Raw genomic sequence first — 14,893 nt, 5'->3', positions numbered from 1 at the left:
GAGGCCAGGAGCTTGGGACCATAGCAAGACCCCATCTCCACAAAAAAAAAAAAAATTTTTTTTTAATTAGCTGGGCATTCTGGTGCATGCCTATGATTCCAGGTACTCAGGAGCTGAGGTGGGAGGATCACTTGAGCCTGAGAGGTCAAAGTTTCAGTGAGCTATGATCCCACCACTGTACTCCAGCCTGAGTGACAGAGCAAGATCCTATCTTTATAAAAATAATAATTCCCCTTCCTGCCCTATTTCTGAGACATCTTCTTACCTGTCTCCAGAAGGAAATCTTGTAAGTGCCTTCAGGAGAGACGGGGGCATTTGGGGACCCTATTCTCTCCTCTAGCAAAATCTCCTTGCACACCCTCCACCTGGGACAGCAGTCAGCATGGCAGGACACCAGGGACTAAGGCCTCCCCCTGCCTCCACTTGTCTCCTCCTCCCTGTCTATCTCTGAGCGTTTCTAACTTTACTGTGTTTCCCATAGGATGTCTTCTCACCAGGTCTGTCTCTAAATCTCTCTTCCTCTCTTGAGTCCTCCCCATCTCTGCCTGTGAGTCTCTGTCTCTCACTCTGCCTCTTTGCCTCCCTGTGTTTTCCAGGCCTCAGAACTGGGAATGACCTCAGCGTTTTACAAGTACATCCTCACCACCATGGTGCGTAGGCCTTCTGGCCCCTCTTTGCCCCCACTTCCCTCCCACCACAGCTGTCCCACTTAGGTCTTGGCCCCAGGCCTCACCACCTCTTCCTGGTCCCAGGACTTCCCCATCCTGCATCTGGACGGTATTGTGGAGGACTCCTCCAACATCCTGGGCTTCTCCATGTTCAACACGTCCCACCCCTTCTACCCGGAGTTTGTCCGCAGCCTCAACATGTCCTGGAGGGAGAACTGTGAAGCCCGCACCTACCCAGGCCCTGCGGTGAGCACACAGATACCCAAGATACCCAGTCACACCCAGAGACACTCTGTGCACAGATACTTCTGGGACCCCCTTTCAGACCTCGCTCAGATCATACTCAGAACCCTCTCGCCCTCCCTGAGGCCTTGTGGTGTGGCCTTGTGATGCACTGGGGCCATGTCCTCCTCTCCCTCTACCTCCCACACCACTCTGGCCACACCAGCTCCTTGAGGTGTCTCTGATGCCCCAAGCAGGTGCACCTCAGGGTCTCTCCACACCCTCTTCCCCCTGCTTCCCGTGAGCTTTCTGAGAGAAGCAGTGGCCCGCTCCCCATCACTAGGATGTTGCTCCAGTGTCCCCTCAGGTATAAGATTTTTCCTTCCTCCTCCTGTTTAAAAAATGGTAAACTTGGCCCGGCGTGGTGCCTCATGCCTGTAATCCCAGCACTTTGGGAGGCCAAGGCAGGCAGATCACCTGAGGTCAGGAGTTCAAGACCAGCCTGGCCAACATGGTGAAACCCCACCTCTACAAAAGTACAAAAATTAGCCAGACATGATGGCGGGTGCCTGTAATCCAGCTACTTGGGAGGCTGAGGCGGAAGAATCACTTGAACCCGGGAGGCGGAAGTTGCAGTGTGCTGAGATCGTGCCATTGCACTCCAGCCTGGGTGAGAGAGTGAGACTCTATCTCAAAAAAAAAAAAAAAAAAGGGTAAACTGGCCAGGCATGGTGACTTACACTTGTAATCCCAGCACTTTGGGAGGCTGAGGCAGGAGGCTCACTTCAGGTCAGGAGTTCAAGATCAGCCTGGCCAACATGGCGAAATCCTGTCTCTACTGAAAACACAAACATTAGCTGGGTGTGGTGGCACGTGCCTGTAATCCCAGCTACTTGGGTGGCTGAGACACAACAGTTGCTTGAACCTGGGAGGTAGAAGAGGTTGCAGTGAGCCAAGATTGTACCACTGCACTCCAGCCTGGGTGACAGAGCAAGACTCTGTCTCAAAAGAAAAAATAAAAAAGGTAAACTATCTACTTTTTCACCCCTCCTTGCCTTGTCTTTTTCCATAGCACTTATATTTGCTTATTTCATCACGATGTGGCTTACTCTATATTAGATTTACATAGAGAAATGGATTTGAGGACTGTAAGTTCCATGAGGGCAGGGGGTTCTGTTTATTTTGTTCACCATTGTATCCCCAGTACTTAAAACAGCGTAACTCATAACAGTTGTCTGATAATAGATGTTGAATAAATACCAGCATACAGAAGATGCATATTTACAGGTATTTGTTCACTGACATCTACTCAGATACCAAGACATCAAGACACTTCTATGCGCAGAGTGCACATGGAGACCAAGCTGTCTAGTCAGTTGGGTCCACACAGGGACATCACACACCCCAACACAGAGGCACATTTGTGTGTACCCCTGTGCACATCTACACAACACAGATACTCAGACCTTCACACTAACACAGCTAGGGCACACCCTAACAAGCACACACAGACACCGTGGTTGTGTCACAGCTTGGTGGCCAGAGTATATGGGACGCTCACTGTGTGCCAGGTGCCGTTCTGAGTGCTTTATAGGCGTTATGTCACCACATCCCCACAACAGCACATGAAGGTAGAGATTACTATTATCCTCATTTTACAGAAAAGGAAACTGAGGTTCAGGGAGGAATGAGGACTTAGCCCTGTCACAGAATGAGAAAATAGCAGAGCCAAGCCTCTAGCTCTGAGCCACCTGCCTCCCAGGCCTGGGACCAACCATTAAACGCTCCTACCTTTCTGACACCACACCCACCCTGCGTATAGATGAATGGGCATGGTCATCCAGCCCCACTCATGTAAACATCCCCCAGACACGCTCAGACGGGGACTGTGGCCATCTTCCCTGGCCCGCATCACCCAGATTGCCGGACATACCTGCCCATGCAGGTGACACAGCTGGCTATCCAGGCACCCTCTGAGAGACACATGGATCCAGGCACCCTCTGAGAGACACATGGCCACACACAGTCTGGGAGACCTACTCCCACCAAGACACGGGAAGCACTCACACCTTTCCCACTGTCAATTCCACTTCCCAAAAAAGACACCGGAGCCACTTCCTCACTCCTGACCCACCCAGTTTCCCATTTCTGGGGAGAGGGAAGTTATTTGAGTTACCCTGGCTAAGCAGCCTCTTATCCATCCCACCCCCACCTCTGTCCCACCACAGTTGTCAGCTGCACTGATGTTTGATGCCGTGCACGTGGTGGTGAGCGCTGTCCGAGAGCTGAACCGCAGCCAGGAGATCGGTGTGAAGCCGCTGGCCTGTACATCGGCCAACATTTGGCCCCATGGGACCAGCCTCATGAACTACCTGCGCATGGTGAGCCTGAGCAGGGGTGGGTGGAGGAGGCAAGGCACGGCCACCTCAGGTGGGAGCACTCACTGTGTCCACCCTGTGGCCCTCTGCCCTCCCTGCTCCTCCCACCGTACCCACTGCCTCCCCTGTCCACTCCTGGCTGCTGCTGCCTGTCTGGGTTGCTCTCTCTCTCTCTTTCCGAGTCTTGCCTTCTTCATGCCTTTTGTCCCATCTTCCCTTGCTTCCTTGCATGTTATCTTGCTGTTTTGACTGTGACCTTCCTCTTTCTTCTCTTTCTTGTCCCCTCCACCCTGGTCTATCTGTGCCTTTCTTTATGGATGTCTCATCACGCTGGGCCTTCCCTGCCCATCTCTGGGTCCCTGCATCCTCCCTCTGCCCCGCCTCCCCACCCTGCCAGGTAGAGTATGATGGGCTGACCGGGCGGGTCGAGTTCAACAGCAAAGGGCAGAGAACCAACTACACCCTGCGCATCCTAGAAAAGTCCCGGCAGGGCCACCGTGAGGTGAGCAGACCCAGGCGACGCCAGAGCCGTGCTGGGGTGAGGGTGGGACAGGCCCAGAGGCTGCCATAACCTTGGGCAGGGCCTGAGCTGACAGTACCCTCTCTGCCCCCTAGATTGGGGTGTGGTACTCTAACCGCACCCTGGCCATGAATGCCACCACCCTGGACATCAACCTGTCGCAGACACTGGCCAACAAGACGCTGGTGGTCACAACCATCCTGGTGAGTGGTCCTAGACGGGGGCCTCGGAGTGGTAAGTGAAGTGACCTGAACGCTGGGCCTTCCCTGATGCTTCCCTGAGCCCAGTCCTAGCTCCCACTGTGAGGTGGAGGGATGCATTGGCTGGCACAGCGCACAGGCCAGTGGGCGCCGGGATTCCTGCACCCAGCAACTCCAGGTTGTGAATAAGGCACTACCATCCAAAACGCTGCCAGAGCAGAGAGGGAGCAGACTGCCCTCAGGGCCAGCTTTAACCGAGCTCTTTGCACGGTATCTGGCCCTGGTCAATCCTGGTGAATCATGATGCACAGGCCAGTGGGCGCCGGGATTCCTGCACCCAGCAACTCCAGGTTGTGAATAAGGCACTACCATCCAAAACGCTGCCAGAGCAGAGAGAGAGCAGACTGCCCTCAGGGCCAGCTTTAACCGAGCTCTTTGCACGGTATCTGGCCCTGGTCAATCCTGGTGAATCATGATTGCCAGTACAGTTGTTTTACCACCCTTGCCAACAACATGTATCAACAATGCCAACTCAGTGTTCATCTTGAAGTTGTGGAAACTGAGGCTTAGAGAGGGGAGGCAACTTGCCCAGGGTCACACAGCAAGTACCCAGCACAACCAGGACTGAAAGCTATGTCTAATCCTTCAGAGCCCGAGTCTTGACCACTGTGTTCTGAAGCTCCAGACCTCTCAGTACCCAAGCACCGGCCAGGGGCATTGTCCTGTAGCCCTGAGAGTGCCACTCCTGCATTTCACCAAATCAGAGGCAGAGGGGCCTTTGTATGTCAAGTATTTATTGAGCACCTGTTCTGTGCCAAGCACTGTGCTAGGCCCTTTCCAAGCGTCATTCTTTAGACCTGATGGCTACCCTTGTGAGCTTCATCTTATTTCCCCCTTTTGAGGATAAGGAAGCAGGTCACACAGTGAGTTCCCGGCAGAGCTGAGTGTCCAGCTCGGAGCTAGTGCCCTCTCTGCTGCACCATGCTGCCTCCTGCCAGGCACAATGGGCTTCCTCCCTGGCCTTAGGAGGTCAGGGAGGGGGTGATACACAGGCCTGGCGAGCAGGAGGCTTCCCCAAGCAGCTGGCCTGGAGGCTGGATACGCCAGGCAGCCACGCTCTTCAGAGTGGCCAAGTCTGCAGCCTGTCAGCATTTGTTGTTACTGAGGGAGCTGCTCAGTAACTCTGAGCTGTGTCAGCTATTAGCTGTGGATGCTGACATTCAGAGAGGGTTACAGGAGGGTTTTGTAGGATGTTAGAGGGCCCCCTAAAGCAGTGAGTCGCAGAGCAGTTCCCTCGGTCCCTAGGGAACTCCTGATCTAAAATGGACCTCGAGTCCCTCTGGAGCAAGGCCAGTGATCCTGTTGTGGAGGGACAGATGGCCTGCAGATGGGAAACCAGACACCTCCTAACAGCCTCCCCAGGGGACCCTGGAGGCTTGGCTAGGAGCAGTCAGACCCTCTGTGCTGCAGTATACGGTCAATCCCTGAAGCCTCCTGGAGGCAGAAAAGTTGGGGGCCTTGGTGGGGAACAGGGTGCAGAGGTCAGGGAGGGGAGGTCAGGAGAGCTGAGTCATGACCCTGGGAGCTTCGCGTGTCTTCTTCACTCTCCTCCCCGCTTCTCCTCAAGGCCTGGGAGCTTGTATTTTTCTTCCCTTCCTGATGTTCACCCATCTCTTGATGGGTTGATTCACTTATTCATTTGATCCGTAAATATTTACCAAAGCTGTATGGTGCTGGCCCTTACATTCTAGAAGCACAGAAATGAGTCAGGTGCTCTCGGGTGGCACTGGGAGGTGGTCCCAGTCTGATGGAGGAGACAGACCTGGACACAGTCATTCCCACAATGAGGGCCTCCCAAAGAAAGGAGGGACTGCGTCAGCTTTAGGAGGCTGGAAGAAGGCTTCCTGGCAGAGGTGACCTTAGATGGGGTTGCACAGGAGTTGGATGTGCGGAAAATATCCCAGGCAGCAGGAGCGGCAGGAGGGGCAGGAGCCAGGGTTTTAGGAAGTGTTTGTCAGTTTGAACAGGGAGGCAACAGCCTCTGTGTACACAGTCAGACAAGCCCCGTTCATTCGCTGGTATTTCCTGACATGGGTTTCTTGGCAAGACCTGTGTCAGGCACTTGGAGATTCAGATGTGACTCAAACTGGGTGCCTAGGGCAAGATGTGGGTTAGAACTTGTTTCATTCACTGCTCTATTCCCAGGGCCTAGAGCCGTGACTGACACCTAGCAAGTACAGAGGGTTGTGGTGAGTGATGGGACAGAGGCAGCCTAGGGGCTGTGGGGCAGCAGGTGGGGAAGGGGCTCTGAAGGACCTAGTTGTCTTGTGCTTTACCTTGGAGAGAGAGTGTTGAGCAGGAAGGGGCGGGGCCAGATCTGGAGTCAGGAAAGCTCCTTGTTGGCCCATGAGGGATGCTGCTAAGGATTAGAGGTGATCCAGGTGTGGGAGCGAGGGGCTCTGGTGATGGAGTGCAGGCTAGCGCTGCCCCTGGGGCAGGCTCAGGGATCTCGTGCTGAGACAGGATGGGCTGGCACTGAGATGGAGAGAGGCCCCACCGGAAAGCTGGGGTGCAGAAGTCCCATGGAGTTGAGACAGTGCAGGGGCCTGCCCTCCTCAGCCCCTGGTCTTGCCCCAGTCTTGGAGAATTTCTCAGGGCCCCCAGGTGGTCCTGAGGATTCCCTTCATTGAGCTGAGACACCTCACCCTGCCCTTTGGTGACTAGTGTGGCAGTTAAGAGTAGTCTCTCTGCTGCGGACAGAGGGACCTCAGTCCCATTCCTCTGCTCTTATCAGTTCAAGTCTCTTAACTCTCCAGTCTCCTTTGTTTTATCTGTAAAACGGGTCTGCATCTCACCTTGAGGGGCAGTGGGAGGATCACATGAACTAAGAAGGCCCTTGCAGTGCCTAAGGTGCGCGTGAGAGAACCTCCCTCCCTCCCTCCCCCTCCCGAGCTTGTGATTCATGGCTTTGAGCGTTGTGCCAAGCCCTGTGCTCATGTGACTCAGTCTTCACAGAAGCACTGATTTTCAGATAAAGAAACTCAGGCATGGGAGGGTTGCGCTTATTTTTTTTTTTTTTTTTTTTTTTTTTTTTTTTCCTTTTTTTGTGGAGAATGGGGTCTCGCTATATTACCCAGGCAGGTCTCGAACTCCTGGGCTCAAGCTATCCTCCCGCCTCTGCCTTCCTGAGAGCTGGGATTACAGGCGTGAGCCACCGCGCCTGGCCTCAGGCATGGGAGGGTTAAATGACATGCCCGAGGTTGCCCAGCTAGAAGGCAGCAGAGCCCACATGCCTATCTTTTGCACCTCGTTGCCTCTATTATTTTTTTTTTTTATTTTTTTTGAGATGGAGTCTCACTCTGTCACCGAGGTTTGAAGTGCAGTGGCACGATCTTGGCTCACTGCAAGCTCTGCCTCCCAGTTAACGCCATCCTCGTGCCTCAGCCTCCCGAGTAGCTGGGACTATAGGCCTGCCACCATGCCCAGCTAATTTTTTGTATTTTTAGTAGAGACGGGGTTTCACCGTGTTAGCCAGGATGGTCTCGATCTCCTGACCTTGTGATCTGCCTGCCTTGGCCTCCCAAAATGCTGGGATTACAGGCATGAGCCACTGCGCCTGGCCATGTTGCCTCTATTATTTCTACTTCTTTCTGAGCCCTCAGGGCTGTGTCCTGGGCCTGGCACTGCCATCCACACACTGTGTGACCCTAGCAGGTCTCTTCTATCTAGCCTCGGTTTCCTCCTTTAAAGTGAGGGGAGTAAAGTATTCCTAGCAGTCTGGGCATGGTGGTTCACACCTGTAACACCAGCACTATGGGAGACCAAGGTGGGGAGATCACTTGGGCCCATGAGTTCGATACCAGCCTGGGCAACATGGCGAAACCCCATCTCTACTAAAAATGCAAAAATTAGCTGGGCGTGGTGGTGTGTGCCTTTAGTCCCAGCTACTTGGGAGGCTGAGGCAGGAGGATTGCTTGAACCTGGGAGGTTGAGGCTGCAGTGAGCCCAGATCATACCACTGCCAGGGTGACAGAGTGAGATCCTGTCTAAAAATAATAATAATTAATAAATGCATAAATAAAATATTCATAGCAGAGTGAAGAGGTTGGACTAGATCATTGTTGTTTAAACTACACTCCAGGAAATCCTGGACAAGGATTTGGATCCCAGGTTCATGAAAGCGTCCAAGCAATCAGCTTGTAAGCAATGTTCTGGAACCTACCCTACTTTAATTTTTTGTTTTTACTTTCTAGAGATTTTCGTTGAAGTGTAACACACATACAGAAATGTGCACAAATTGTGTTACTTCTCACTGAAGTTTCAAAAACTGAACACACCTGTGTAATCAATCAGCTGTCCCCAACCCAAAGCCTCCCCATGCCCTTCCAATCATTAACCCTCCAAGGCTAACCCCCATCTCAGCTTCTGTCACCACAGATCAGCTTTGCCTGCCCTTGAACCTCATATAAATGGCATCGTACTGTGTTCTCTCTTGAGACTGGCTTCTTCTGGCAACATTATGAGATTCATCTGTGGCATTGCAAGTGGTGTAGTCTCATTGTTGTATGTCGAATGTACTGCAGTTTCCTGATTCATCAACTCTAGATGGATGTTTGTTTCTGGCTTTTTGCTGTTAGGTGTAGTACTGCTAGGAAGGTTCTCTTCCATGTCTTTTGGTGAACATGTATTGGTGTTTCTGTTGGGTGTGTTCTAGTTGTTGAGTTGCAGGGTGTTTGTCTCAGCTTTAGCAGTTACTGTAAAAGTGTTTTCCAAAGTGGTTGAACCACTTTCACTTTCATTCCCAGCAGCAGCGAATGAATGAGAATTCCACTTGCTCCTCGTTTTGTCAGTGGTGAGTGTATACAGGTACCAACCATATATGGTGGTTTTCATTTGCATTTCCCTGATGGTCAGGGAGGTAGAACACCTTTTTGTGTTTATTGGCTATTTGATTTTTCTTTGTTTTTGTTTTTTGAGAGAGGGTCTTGCTCTATTACCCAGGCTGGAGTGCAGTGGCCCGATCGTAGCTCACTGCAGCTTCAACCTCCAGGCTCAAGCACTTCTCCCATCTCAGCCTCCTGAGTAGCTGGGATCACAGTCATGCACCACCACACCCAGCTAATTAAAAACAAATTTTTTTTTAATTGACAGGGTTTTACCATGTTGCCAAGCCTGGTCTTGGACTCCTGGGTTCAAGGGATCCACCCACCTTGGCCTCCTAAAGTTCTGGAATTACAGGCATGAGCCACCACACCTGGCCCTTTATTGGCTATTTGGAAACCCTCATTTGCGAGGTTCCTATTCATGTCTTTTTCTATTTTAAAGAAATTGGGATATATGACCTTTTTATTGATTTGTGAGTTATTTATACATTCTTGGGTACAAGTCATTTGTCTGATGTATGTATTGCAAATGTCTTCTCCCCCTTTGTGGCTTACCTTTTCATTCTCAGTAGAATATTTTGGATAAAAGGATTTGATTTTTAATTTTACTAAAGTTCACTCCATCAGCTTTTTTCCTTTATGGTTAATGCTTTTAGAATTTAAGAATTCCGTGGATACCCCTATATCATGAAGATATTCTACTATTTGTGTTCTAAAAACTTAATAATTTTGCCTTTTACATTTGGGTCTGCCATCCTCCTGAAATTGATTTTTATGTAGGGTAGGGGAGTCAAAATACATTTTGTTCTTGTTTTTTTTTTTTTTTTTTTTTTTTTTTTTTTTTTTTTTTTTTTTCTTTTTTGTTTTCTTTTATTTACTTATCTTTTTGAGACAGAGTCTCACTCTGTTGCCCAGGCTGGAGTGTAGTAGCATGCGATCTTGGTTCACTGCAACCTCCGTCTCCTGGGTTCAAGTGATTCTTCTGTCTCAGCCTCCCGAGTAGCTGGGATTACAGGCACCCAGCACCATGCCTGGCTGATTTTTGTATTTTTAATAGAGATAGGGGCTTCACCATATTGGCCAGGCTGGTCTTGAACTCCTGACCTCAAGTGATCCACCTGCCTCAGCCTCCCAAAGTGCTGGGATTACAGGCATGAGCCACCGCGCCTAGGCCAGAATATAAATTTTTTCCATATGGGTATTTAATTCAGAAGCACCATTTATTATAATAATCATTCTTCCCCCTTCAGGACAGTTTTACCTTTGTCACAAATCAATATCCATTTATATGTGGGTTTCCAAACACTCCATTTTACTGTCTATTTATCTATCTTTGTTCTAGTACTGCAATGTCTTAAATACCATAGCTTTAAATTAAGTGTTAATATTTGACAGGGTAAACCCCCAGTTTTGCTTTTCTTCTTTAGGATTACTTTGGTTCTTCTTGACTCTTTGCATTTCTCTTTATTTTTTGTAAGTTATTTTTATTGAGACGGGGTCTTCCTATGTTGCCCAGGCTGGTCTTGAACTCCTGGGCTCAAGTGATCCTCCCTCCTTGGCCTCTCAAAGTGCTGGGACTATAGGCGTGAACCACCAAGCCCAGCAACCATGCATTTTCATACACACTTAAATCTCATACTTCAATTTAAAAAAATTGTTACACTGAGCTTGAGGGCTGAGCATGGTGGCTCACGCCTGTAATCCCAGCACTTTGGGAGGCTGGGGTGGGCAGATCACTTGAGCTCAGGATTTCGAGACCAGCCTGGGCAACATGATGAAACCCTGTGTCTACAAAAAATACAAAAATTAGCCGGGCTCAGTGGCACGTGCCTGTGGTCCCAGTTACTCTGGAGGCTGAGGTGGGAGAATCACTTGAGCCCAGGAGGCGGAGGTTCTAGTGAGCTGAGATCGCACCACTACACTCCAGCCTGGGTGACAGAGCGAGACCTTGTCTCAAAAATAAATAAATAAAATTGGGGAAGGGACAGAAGTTAATAGAAACCTATATAAAATAGAATTCAAAGAGTACAAGGCAGGTGAGGAGTGAAAAATCAGTTTCCTTCCTTCCCTGGGTCTTTCATTTTCTTTTTTCAGAGGCCACCATCCTTCCAGAAATGTCTATGCATATACAAGCACATCCTTGCTCTTTCTTTAACAAAGAGTAGCATATTGTACACGTTGTTCTGTAGCTTGGTTTTTTCCTCCTAATATATCTTGTAGACCTTGCTATTTTAGTGGTTGCCTGGGATTCTTTTATGACATCGATAATCTTTTTAACTTGGCCCAAATTAGGTTGTTTCAGTCTTTGTTCTCACTACAAGCAATGCTACACTGACTTTCTTGGACCTGCATTTTTGATGCACAGCCATTTGTAGGGTAAATTCTTAGAACTGGACTTAGCAGTGTCTCGTTGTCTGGCTGCAGTGTTGGGCTTCTGCATACAATTCTTTTTGAAGTCTGAAGACCCTGGATTTGAGGCTCCTTGAGGACCCTTCTGTTCTAATAGTCTGTGGCTCTAAGTTGAGTCCTAGATTATGATTATCTAATTTTGAGTTCTAGTCACAGACCCCAGTCTCTTTTTGTCTCTCTAAGCTCATACCCCAGTCTTGAGACCCTGAACCCAAGTTTCTCAGTCTTGAATTTAGAGATCAACTTGGCATAGTGAAGGAACAGGGTTCAGAGTGCACAGTGACTGGGTTGTGAAGCCCAGCTCTGCCCCGTCTCCCTTCCCACTGCCCTGCTTCAGCTGGGTGGCCTTGGGCTAGATTCTTTACCTCTCTGAGCCTTGGTTCTATCCTCTGTATGTTAAGGGGGCTGTATGGGAGCCAGGCCCTTGTCTCTAGGATTCTCGATTTCTGATTCTCCAGCTTTGATACCCAGCCTGGGTCCCTCACCTCTGTCTGGCTTCTCCCATATCCACTGTCTGATTCTGTCCACTGGAGCTCAGTCTAGCACAGGGTTTAAGAGGGGAGCTTTGGAATCAGACCAACTTGTCCTTTTCAGACACTTACTACTTCACTTCTCTGGACCTCAGTGTCCTCATCTCTAAAAGAGAGGTAATAATACTGCCCTCCCACGCTGACAGAATTGCTGTCACACAGCAAGCCCACAAGAAATGCTGGCTGCTGCCGCTATTATTAGTATTATCTTACATTCTTGTTCCCAGTTCCACAGTTTTGGTTCTGGAAAGGCGGCTTGATAGAGAATCACTGACTGCCTTCCATCCCATCATCGTGTAGCTGTAGGGCTCTTTGGGGTCCTGAAGCCCAGAGCCTATGACCTGGCCACATAGTAGGAGATTCTATCACTGTATGACAAACCACCCAGAACCCAGAAACTGAAAGAATAGCAGTTGATTATTTTGCATGATTCCATGGGTCAACTCAGTGGTTCTTTGGCTGGTCTCGCTTGGGCACACTGTGGCAGCATTCAGCTGCTGTCCAGACTGGACTGGTAAGTGAAGAATGGCTGTGGCTGCTGGCTGTTGGCTGGCACGCCTTGGTTCACTCACCCTCCAGCAGGCCAGCCTGGGCTTCCTTAAATGGGGGCTGCTCTGAAGGCTGAGGCTCTGGAATTCACACAGCATCACTTCTGCCACATCCAATTGGCCAAAACAAGTCATAAGGCCAGCTCAGACCAAGGAGTCTAGACCCAGGGAGAAATGGACCCCATCTGCTGATGGAAGAAGCAGCACAATATTGTGGCCACACCTACCATGGAGCTCAGTAATTGTGTGTTGAATGAATGAGAGGTGACAGAGGTCACTTGACCACTTTGAGCCTCCGTGTCCACATGTATAAAAGGAATCTATTCGGCCGGGCGCGGTGGCTCAAGCCTGTAATCCCAGCACTTTGGGAGGCCGAGACGGGTGGATCACGAGGTCAGGAGATCGAGACCATCCTGGCTAACACGGTGAAACCCCGTCTACTAAAAAATACAAAAAAAAAAAAACTAGCTGGGCGAGGTGGCGGGCGCCTGTAGTCCCAGCTACTTGGGAGGCTGAGGCAGGAGAATGGCGTAAACCCGGGAGGCGGAGCTTGCAGTGAGCTGAGATCCAGCCACTGCACTCCAGCCCGGGCGACAGAGCAAGACTCCGTCTCAAAAAAAAAAAAAGGAATCTACTCATGCCCATTTCAGTGTAAGGTCGCCATGAGGAATTAAAATGATGTCATCGAGAGAATGCAGAGCACAGGTTCTCAATACACAATAACCATTGTGGATATTTTATTTTATTTATTTTTTTGAGAGAGTCTCACTCCATTACCCAGGCTGGCCGGCAGTGGCACAATCTTGGCTCACCACAACCTGAGCCTCTGGGACTCTACCTTAGCCTCCCGAGTAGCTGAGACTACAGGTGCACACCGGCACGCCCAACTAATTTTTGTATTTTTTATAGAGACGGGGTTTTGCCACATTGTCTAGGCTGGTCTTGAACTCCTGGGCTCAAGCCATCCACCTGCCTTGGCCTCCCAAAGTGTTAGAATTACAGACTTGAGGTACTACACCTGGCTCATTGTGGATATTTTAACCGAAGCTCTTTCCTGGGTCTTCCCTAAGTCCTAAGTCCTTTTGTTCATTAGTCCAAAGTGACATTGTACAAACAGCCATTTAGACAATAGCTGTGTCCAGATAAGTTTCCCACTTGTTACCATCTTTACATGCCTTGTCTTCCTAGCACTTAAACCATCCTTTCTGCTTTTGTGTTTCTTTGGCACAATGGGGTCAGTAAAGTTTGCTCAAACCCCTCAGAAATAAGCATCGACGTGGCAAACTGACTGTAGGTCAGAGAGTGCAAACTAAGAAACTGTGTTTGTTTTGGCCTGCAGAACATTTAATAATAATTGGTATTAGAATTTGAATTGGTTGCTGTATTAGTTCGTTTTCTTTTTTTTTTTGAGACGGAGTCTCGCTCTGTCGCCCAGGCTGGAGTGCAGTGGCACGATCTCGGCTCACTGCAAGCTCCGCCTCCCGGGTTCACGCCATTCTCCTGCCTCAGCCTCCTGAGTAGCTGGGACTACAGGCGCCCGCCACCGCGCCCGGCTAATTTTTTTTTTTTTCTTTTTTTTTTTGAGACGGAGTCTCGCTCTGTCGCCCAGGCTGGAGTGCAGTGGCACGATCTCGGCTCACTGCAAGCTCCGCCTCCCGGGTTCACGCCATTCTCCTGCCTCAGCCTCCTGAGTAGCTGGGACTACAGGCGCCCGCCACCGCGCCCGGCTAATTTTTTGTATTTTTAGTAGAGACGGGGTTTCACCGTGGTCTCCATCTCCTGACCTTGTGATCCGCCCACCTCGGCCTCCCAAAGTGCTGGGATTACAGGCATGAGCCACCACGCCCAGCAGTTCGTTTTCATACTGCTGTAAAGAACTGCCAGAGACTAGGTAATTTATAAAGGGAAGAGGTTTAGTTGACTCACAGGTTCAGCATGGCTGGGAAGGCCTCGCGAAATTTACAATCATGGTAGTAGGCGAAGGGGAAGCAAGGCACCGTCTTCACAAGGCAGCAGGAGAGAGATGTGCTGAGTGAAGGGGGAAGAGCCCCTTGTAAAACCATCAGATCTCGTGAGAACTCACTCACTATCATGAGAAGGGCATGGGGGAAACCGCCCTCATGGTTCAGTTACCTCCAGCTGGTCTCTTCCTTGACATGGAGGGATTATGGGGATTACAATTCAAGGTGAGATTTGGGTGGGGATACAAAGCCTAACCATATCAGTTGCTAGCATTTATTTTATTTTATTTTATTTTATTTTATTTTATTTTAGAGACAGAGTCTTGCTCAGTTGCCCAGGCTAGAGTGCAGTGGTACAGTCATAGCTCACTGCAGCCTCAAACTTGGGCTGAAGCAATCCTCCTACCTCAGTCTCCCAAAGCACTGGGATTTCAGGCATGAGAGCTGCTAACATTTATAATCAGGAGATTTTACAAAACAATCTTGGCCGGGCGCGGTGGCTCAAGCCTGTAATCCCAGCACTTTGGGAGGCCGAGATGGGCGGATCACGAGGTCAGGAGATCGAGACCATCCT

The 14,893-nt window shown here is 49.9% G+C and overlaps 1 protein-coding gene across 1 annotated transcript in view; it reads left to right on the top strand.

The window, feature by feature from the left end:
• Positions 1 to 14,893, top strand: part of GRIK5 (glutamate receptor, ionotropic, kainate 5) — a 79,438-nt gene that overhangs the window by 11,819 nt on the left and 52,726 nt on the right. Inside the window, 5 exon segments of the mRNA XM_011936566.1 lie at positions 597 to 650; positions 753 to 914; positions 3,119 to 3,271; positions 3,666 to 3,770; positions 3,884 to 3,991. Coding sequence (XP_011791956.1) covers positions 597 to 650; positions 753 to 914; positions 3,119 to 3,271; positions 3,666 to 3,770; positions 3,884 to 3,991 — 582 coding nt within the window.

Source organism: Colobus angolensis, unplaced genomic scaffold, assembly GCF_000951035.1.
Source record: "Colobus angolensis palliatus isolate OR3802 unplaced genomic scaffold, Cang.pa_1.0 Scaffold154, whole genome shotgun sequence".
Lineage (NCBI taxonomy): Eukaryota > Metazoa > Chordata > Mammalia > Primates > Cercopithecidae > Colobus > Colobus angolensis.
This window is presented reverse-complemented; position numbering and strand designations above follow the sequence as displayed.